Here is an 8,858-nt window from a genome sequence, read left to right on the forward strand (position 1 = left end):
CTCCTAGGCGAACACTCGTTTCTTTTGTCGGATTGGAGGGAATGAGGGCGACACATTTAACTTGTGAACCATGACTGAAGGGTCAATTCCTGGCATGTCTTCGTGATTCCAGGCGAACACGTCTTAGTTATCTCTGAGGAAAGTCGTGAGCGTTTGGCGTACCAGCCAACTAACTAGTGTGCCAATTCTAGTCATCTGTTCTGGCCATGTGTTATCAAGGCTCACCTCTTCTAGTTCCTCAACTGGCTCTGCTAGTGCTCGTTGTTCTCCGATGCACATCGTTTGTTGTTAATCCTCCATCTTTAACATGGCAATATAGCATTCCCATGCTGATACTTGATTTCCTCGCAGTTCTCCTACCCCGTACTCCGTCGGGAATTTAATCATCAAGTGGTATGTTGAAGTTACCACCTTCCAGAAATTGAGAGTGGGCCATCCGAGAATGGCATTGTAGGCGGACGAGCAGTCGACTACGAGAAACGTTACCTCCCTAGTCATCTGTTGAGGATAGTCACCTGCCGTCACATATAGTGTGATTGCGCCCAAGGGGAACACCTTTGTTCCTCCAAATCCCACGAGAGGGGCATTTGTTGGGGTTAACCGTTTCCTGTCAATTCTCATTTGCTGGAATGCCAGGTAGTATAGTATGTCCGTTGAGCTATCGTTGTCGACAAGGACCCGATGCATGTTATAATCTCCTATTTGCAAGCTGACCACAAGTGCGTCATCATGCAGATGGTGAAGTCTCCGAGCATCATCTTCTGAAAATCCGATGATGGGGTTGTCTATTCGTGGCATTTTAGGTACAGATCCTGTAAGTTGGACGCTATGGACCATTCTGAGGTAGGTTTTGCGGGCTTTTTTGGAAGATCCGGCAATGGTTGTGCCCCTTACGATCATTCTTATGTCCCTTATAGCTGGTCTAAAGTGCTCATTCTCCCGTCGTGGGGCCTGCTCCTGGGGCGGATTGGTTCTTTCTTTGTTGACGAACCTTTGTAGCTTCCCTTGTCTGATAAGAGCCTCAATCTGCTATTTTAGATTGTAGCAGTTGGCTGTGTCGTGCCCGTGGTCATGGTGGAAGCGATAATACTTGTCACTTGGCCTCTTGCTGGGATCTCCCTTTAGCTTACCAGGGAACGTCAGGGCTCCTTTGTCTTTGATTTGCATTAAGACTTGATCTATCGGGGCGGTTAATGGGGTGAAGCTCGTGAACTTCCCAGTGGGGGGTCTAAAGCGCTTTTCATCTCGTCGATCTCCGGTTCTAGCCATCTTTCGCTCCCTATCCTGTAGTGTGTCCTCCTGCCTTTCCCTCTTTTTGGGCTTCTCCTTGCGGGCCAGCAATGCATCTTCCGCGTTCATGTATTTGGTGGCTCTGTAAAGCACGTCCGACATGGTTTTTGGGTCATTCTTGTATAAAGAAAACAAAAACTTACCCTTCCGTAACCCATTAGTGAATGCTGCTACGCTTCGTCAATTGAAAGGGCCTCCTTGTTGAAACGAGTTATGTAAGATCTCAGCGTCTCGTCTTCTCGCTGCTTGATGCTCATCAAGCACGCAGTAGACCTCTTGTACATATGTCCCCCAATGAAGTGCGAGGTGAACTGGGCGCTTAACTCCTTGAAAGTGTCGATGGAGTTCGGCGTTAATCTACTGAACCAAATTCTCGCAGGACCCTTCAACGTCGTAGGGAAGGTCCTACACATGATCTCGTCTGGTACCCCTTGAAGGTGCATCAGGGTCTTGAAAGTCTCTAGGTGATCGAGGGGATCCTTGACCTCGTCGTAACTTTCAATCTAGGGCATGCGAAATTTCTGTGGTAGGAGGAAGGAGTTGACAGAGGTAGTGAACGGTGAGTCGGTTCTGTTTACTAGGTCATCAAGATCATTGGACATTCGTCCCTTGAGGGCATTCATCATGACCTCCATCTGTTCCTTCATTGCTTGCATCTCTACGACAATAGGTGGAGGGGCCGTATCCATAAGAGATGGAAGACTCATATTTTGCTACTTTGGTCTACTTGGGGCGTTACTGCCCTCTGGCCTCTCTTGGTCCCTTCGTTCGGCACTGGTACCTTCTTGGTTTTCCTCTTGAACATTGTGTCCTGCGTCCCTTTGGCATAGCTATTCCTCCAGATCATGGTTCTGTTTTGTGAGACGTTCCACTACGGCCATGAGAGTTTGGACCTGCCTCTCTAATGCAGTGGATCTCGGCGGCTCGTTTCCTTGAACGTTGTTAGTGGTAGCCATCGAGCGAGTGAGTACCATGCAACTCTTATGTCTGGGAAGCGATTAGTCTGGCTAAACGGTAATTCCAACAGACGATGCCAACTGATGATGTAGTGAAAATCACCAGTGAGCCACACGATCCTCGCACGCTTAAAATAGCGATCTGCAAGAAGAAAGAAGCGACCCAACAGAGAGCATCAGTGTGGTGTTGGCCAAATACCCTCCGAAAGTCAAGTTAGAATTATTCTTAACTCTAGAATGCTAGAGAAGGGTTAATTATGCGTACCTCGATAATGTCCTTAAGCGTTTCAGGGCAGAAAAAATGTGCAGGACTACGCATAATTGCAAACCATGCTTGAAACACTTTAAATGCATACTCGACATCCTTCCTTGCCACCTTTTGTTTGGTATGAAAATTTTTTCATTTACGTCCTTGTAGCGATAGAATTGTTTTGACAAATGTTGCATATGATAGATATATAACATTTTCAAGATAATTAATACCCCATCAAATAGTCATTACCATTTATTGAGTAATTAGTCGAAGGAGCACACCCTTCAGTAAGCTCGGAAAATAAATAAGAGCGCACTAGGCCATTGATGTATTGTGAGACCTCGGTAACCCAAAAAATGCATGCCATATCCAAAGGTCATATGATGCTAAGATTTCCAAAACTATTTTTGGATCATAGGTATGACCAGTATATTGACCTTACACTTACTTGGTCAATTCTTCCATTTCTAATGCATTTGGCCTATGCTCCCTAGCTTTCTTGGAAATCCACAGTATTGGTTGACCACTAATAATCTTGCAATGTCATTGTCATTTGGTGATCTCAAGTACTCTTCAGAATAGATTGAAACATCCGTTTTAACAAATAATTTTAAGCCTTTTATTGCAATGCTTTCTCCAATCCTCAAGCATTCATCCATGAAATCAATCATCACTCCATAAGCAAGCATTCTAATTGCGGCAATTATCTTCTAAAGGGAAGACAACTCGAGAGTGTTAGCAGCATTTCTTTTTTGAACAAAGTATGGTTCATTAGCTTCAAATCTTGAATGGATATCTAGAAAAAGAGAATAACTCATTCAAAATCTCCTTCAAAATACATTAGGAGGATACACTTGTGTTTCAGTAAAATAATCATGAAAAAGCCTTTCATGGCCTTTCAAAGGATAACACCAGATAAACGTGCGGGGTTGAACAAAACGATGAGGTGATGTTAATGCTCCTTCAATTTTTAATTCTTCTATGGCAATAGCTAGAGTAAGTTCCAACTCATCATTAGTAGAAGATAAGTCGAATGGATGTTCATCATTTGAAAAAAGAAAATTAAGTTCATAATGGAAATCCATTAAGAGAAAAGAAGACAAAATAGAAGAGATAATTTGGTAGAATTGGATAGAAATTAGAGAGAAAATGATTTTATTTATAGATCAATGATGTGACTTGGGTTTGAATTTAAAACATACGACTTTTAGGTTTGAATTTACTGTTGCGTTTGAATTTCAAAATTATGAATGATAGGTATAAATTTAAAAAATGTGACTATTGGAATTGAATTTCAAAATTAGGACCGGTGGATAAAATTTAAAAAAAAAAAATTATGACCATTGGATTTAAATTTACTATATCAATAAGGTCACTTGAACCTCTACTCCAGCTACCAATGCCGGGGATCTAGTCATCAAAGACTCCATTTCGACAGCAAATGTCAAAGGTCTAATAATCAAAGTTATCATTCTAGCCACTAGTATCAGAAGTACAGTGGTCGAAGACATGGCTCCGGCCATCAGAGTTGGTAGTACAGTGGTCGAAAACACCACTTTGGCCATTGGTGCTAGCAATATGGTGGTTAGCAACACCGATCGGGCGGCAGTTACCAGAGCCACTATTTTGGCGGTTCGACCACTGGAACTTCAACACAAAAGGCTCCACTGCCCAAGCCACCAATTTTGGTAGTTTGCTTGAAATATAAGTTTAAATTAAAAAATATGACCATTAGAGAAAATAATAAAAAATGAATGAAGAATGAATATTTATTGAAATATCTTCTAAAATAGATAATCGGAAGTGGGTGTTTTGAAAAAGTGGTTGTGTAAAATAGAAAAAGTTAATTCTTATGCTAAAATAGATGGAAAATTTTCTACGGACTAATGTGAATGCTCTTAGAGGAATCTTTAATAGAATTAGAATATGGAACATGATGAGTGGAGGCCGACTCAAGAGTTGGGCGGGGTTGAATGCTTAACACCTTTTCATCTCCATACCTTAACTCTAGACCTAAAATCTGAATATTCAAAGCCCTCTACAAGGAGTCTAAGTTTGGTTCCTAAACCTACACCAGGTTACAACTCCCACTAAGCGCTCCTCCTCTGATCCACTCGTTTGTGCTGTATTCCTTAGAGCACGTGACGTGCATAGCAAAGGGAGGAACCCACGGATGGGCACTTGCGCCCACATCCATGATGATTACTCTTTTTTATCATATCAAAATACCAATTGGCTTTTAAAAAAATTTACCAATTAAGCTAACTATTAGTCTACCACTACTAAATATCAATGTGAAACAAGATGTCCTAATACCACATGACGTCCCCCTTTTTCGTTGGTAGGGGGAGGGGAGGGGAGGGGGGTGGGGTGTTCTCCATTCACAATGTGTGGAGTATTAACCATATTTGTACAAAAGACCCACAACTAAGTTCCACAACTTTGAGAGGAATACTCTTCAAATAGATTTACATTAGAGTTAAATTTGAAGATGAAAGGTGACTAATCATCTGCTTTAAGTTGCTTCTTTGTCAATTCTATCTGATTGACTGTTCACTGAAGATTTCCTCTCAAATATCCTCTCTCTTGCCTTGTCTGCCTGCAATGTTCCCATAAGAATTCAAATTTAAAACTTGTTAGGTCTAACAGCAATAAAGATGGTATACTATATATTCAATTTCCAAGAAAAATAATACTGATTTTTTTTTTTTAAATGGACGATGTAATTGACACCTTATTTTATGTTTCTAGGGCAATTTAAGTATATGAAGCATCCCATAGATTTATGATAATTCTAGAACCAACATACAGTTCTCCAACAATATCATTTCCCATGAGAATGGGGTATTCTTCTTATAGATGGTAGTGATAAGGTTTCGACTGTATTAATGCCATCCAACTTCTTGGCAATCAAACATATTAACATTTCCTGTAAACAAAATAGGCATTTCTCAAGAAATATGTACTAGGGCTACAAACCTGTTTTTTCCAATTTGTGAAACCTGTTATAAGAGAAAGAAGAGTTGATTGCACAATAGACCCAGCAATGATCCCAATCCAAAGGCCTTTCCCTCTTAAATGTAGAACAAAACCAAGTACAGCTCCCACTGGGAGTCCAACCAGATAAAATGCCCCAAGGTTGACATAGGCACCAATGTGCTGCCATCCACTTCCTCGAGCAACGCCTGATGCAAGGAAATAGCTTCTTAGGATGTGCAATGTGCATAGGTAAAGAAGTTTCTGTAGAAAATTCAAGTGGTACAACTTATATATAGGTTCCATATATATGAACTGCAGTTACAGCCTCTGCAAAAAAATCACTAGTGAATGATTTATGTATCTACATAATCAAATTTTCAATAAATGATGTCATTTGTGAGCACTTAAATTTACTATTTTCTTGGTGCCAATCCTTCCATAAACTTAAAATATGGCATTTGCAATCTCATCCTTACGGGGTCTTATCTCTAATACAATCTTTATTCTATCAAACACTATAATACTTGAAAGAAAGGTAACTAACCAGAAAGAACTGCTTGTAAGCTGTCCATTAATATTGAGAGACAAATCAATGGAGCCATAACTGCGATATAATTCACAACCTGCTTCTCATTGCTGTATGCATATCCCAAAACATAGCGGCAAAAGAAGAGAGTCACGCTCACAATAATTCCCTCTGTGATGGAAAGGAACATTGTAGCCCAAACAGTCACTCTAGCTGCTTGTGGGTTTCCAGCTCCCAGTTCATTTGAAATCCGAGTACTACAAAATAGTTGATGCTTTATTTTTAGTTATAGACATACATAAATCTGTTCAAACTGTATGCATATGTGAAAGCACATGTACCTTGCAGCAGCCCCAAATCCATAGGCTACAGTGAAGTGCAATGTAGAAATTGTAAGGCTGATAAACCACAAATAATAAAAAATAAGCACATCTTATAAGTCCCAAACTTATCGAATACATAGATACAGATATAAAAAAGGGTACCATATAGAGAGCACTGAAGTCTCCAGCTTTGCATTTGGCAGAAGGCCAGACAGCAAAGTAAGCAGCTCACATGACCACCATTTAAGACTGATAATTAGCATGAAACCAATTAACTTATGGAAGAAGAAATTGATTTATTGACAGAAAAAACCTGAGAGAATTACCAAACCATTACAGCAGAAGGGATAGCAAGGCGATAGAATTCTGAGATACCAAGCAAAACATCTTTTGAAAAAGGGACACGTGTTTTCTCACATGCCGAAGAATAAATCGTAAAAAGGCTTAGTAATATCACGTTCAGCCAAGTTGATGAACCGAAGGCTATTGCTGCACCATGACTTCCTAATTTCAACTTATACACAAGAATCCAACATGCAGGTATGTGAAAAGATAGAATAACAATGGAGCTAAAGAGCATTGGAAGAGTCAAACTTTGTGACTGCAGGTAACGAGTAAGTGGCTTAAGTACTGCACCGCCAAATAGTGCAGGAATGAGCCACATTGAGTATTTGCAAGCTTCAAGGGATATTGTAGGGTCTTGGCCTAAGAGAATTAATATTTTGTCCATGAAAATCCATAGAACACAAACTGGGGGACAAACCAGAATGAGAGAAATGATTGCAGTGTAAGTATAGGTTCCAAGTTTTTGAAACTGCTCTGCTCCATAAGCTTGCCCACATAGAGTTTCCAACCCACCAGCCATTCCGGACTGCTTGAAACAAAAAAAATCCAATTAGTAATTATATGGTTAATTCTATTACTAGTGTAATCTGTTCAATTTCCATTTTTGTAATCTGAAACTTGGAAGTCATGCACATTTGTATGAGTCTAAAGCTAAATTCAGTTCTACAAATTATCAGTTTCTCTATAAAATATGTTTTTCTTTCTTTTATTTTTGATTTAATATTTTAGTATTCATGATCATGAGGTAAGCAACTTACCTAAACACCTACCATAAGGGGAATATTTTAGTTGAATTAGATGCTAAAGTAATTGTTGATATTGTTCACAATGTTAACTATGAGAATAATATTCTTTCTCCCATTTTGGACGATTGCAGGCAACTAATGTCCAGGTTTGATCAGTTCCAAATTAAACATGTTTATCGCCAACCTAACTGCTGTGCAGATACTCTTGCTAGGATGGGTGTTGAGCAGGATAGCAGTTTTTTATCCTTTACTTGCCCGCCTGTGGGCATTAGAAATAGATCAGATTTTGATGTATCTGGTTTGTACTCGGTCAGACTTGGCTCTGATCTGAACTCTGTTTTCTAGTTTAAATGAATTCGTCTTTAACCAAAAATCATAAGGGTCTTCTTGTCTAGTGTCAGCAATTGTTTAATCAGTTTATTTTTAGAATTACAAAAACTGTGGCAGTGTTTATTGACTACAAGCTCCATCTAAAAGTATCAACGTCTTTGGAACAATTGTAAATAATATCGTCAAGCTACATAAGGTGGGTGCAGAACTATTTTTTTTTTTACTCTTTTTTTGAGGAAAAAAAAAAAGCTTGTGACTTCCACATTCTTCTGAAATTTCATTTTTAATTTATCTTTTCAAATATTTCATTTATTTTTTTTAAACAATTTGTAATAAATGAGTTTTTGTTACAAAAAATTATACTTGTATTCCAAGACGTTTTATCCAAGATAAATGTGAACGCTAAAATTAATTATTGTTGCTTGATTTTATATATTAATCAAGCAACAAAATCTTTTAGTAAACAAAAAAAAAGTTGATAGAAGGATAGTATTGCTAACACAAAAATAATTCATTATGAAAACAAGAAAAAGTTTACCACAAAACAATGATTATAATGTTTATACAGAAGCACAAAGCAATAAGTTGAAAACGTGAAAGTACTGGCGCTTGAAAATCCCAAAAGTAACACTTTAATCCATTATTTCAGTCCCTTAATTAATACAGTCAAATACCAAAACTCAAATCTTTAAAAAGTGAAGCAAGTTGACAAGTACAGCCTAATATTGAACTCTATCTAATCAAAGTGATGCATGTGTTAATGCTAAGATTGATTTACCCCTCTCTCTATGGCTATCTCTATTCTCTAGAGACGTGAAGATGGGTGGAAGACTTACAAGAAGGCTAAAGCCGGTTACGTTGGTGAGAGAGGTGGCAATGGCAACGCCAGAGAGTGAAAGTTCACCAAGGTGTCCAACCATTATAATAGATACTACTTGTAAAAGATACTGCAGAATTGACACCACCACCATTGGTGCAGCTATAGAGGAAGCCTTCTTGAGCTCTTGCACAAATGCAAGCGGTATTATTATCCAGTTTTTCTCTTCACTCTCTAGCATTTCTTTTTCACTCTCCTAATGTTTGTCTCACAAGCTAGTCCTTAACAAGTCT

The 8,858-nt window shown here is 38.9% G+C and overlaps 2 protein-coding genes across 3 annotated transcripts; both read right to left on the reverse strand.

The window, feature by feature from the left end:
- Positions 1 to 288: 288 nt before the first annotated feature.
- On the reverse strand, positions 289 to 1,392 carry LOC115965641. The gene is made up of 2 exons (XM_031084908.1): positions 1,091 to 1,392; positions 289 to 1,009 (listed from the first exon to the last, which is right to left on the reverse strand). Exons 1-2 carry the CDS (start codon positions 1,390 to 1,392, stop codon positions 289 to 291), a joined length of 1,023 nt encoding a protein of 340 aa, XP_030940768.1.
- Positions 1,393 to 4,888: 3,496 nt separating this feature from the next.
- LOC115975749 (protein DETOXIFICATION 7-like) lies at positions 4,889 to 8,858 on the reverse strand. Of its 2 annotated transcripts, XM_031096667.1 has the most exons (7): positions 8,585 to 8,854; positions 6,654 to 7,198; positions 6,490 to 6,576; positions 6,346 to 6,402; positions 6,023 to 6,261; positions 5,479 to 5,684; positions 4,889 to 5,098 (listed from the first exon to the last, which is right to left on the reverse strand). In XM_031096667.1, exons 1-7 carry the CDS (start codon positions 8,804 to 8,806, stop codon positions 5,015 to 5,017), a joined length of 1,440 nt encoding a protein of 479 aa, XP_030952527.1. In that variant the 5' UTR covers positions 8,807 to 8,854; the 3' UTR covers positions 4,889 to 5,014. The 2 variants fall into 2 exon arrangements, with proteins under 2 accessions (XP_030952527.1, XP_030952528.1); XM_031096668.1 differs by lacking the exons at positions 4,889 to 5,098; positions 5,479 to 5,684 and adding an exon at positions 5,705 to 5,805 and having other exon boundaries at positions 8,585 to 8,858.

Source organism: Quercus lobata, chromosome 2, assembly GCF_001633185.2.
Source record: "Quercus lobata isolate SW786 chromosome 2, ValleyOak3.0 Primary Assembly, whole genome shotgun sequence".
Lineage (NCBI taxonomy): Eukaryota > Viridiplantae > Streptophyta > Magnoliopsida > Fagales > Fagaceae > Quercus > Quercus lobata.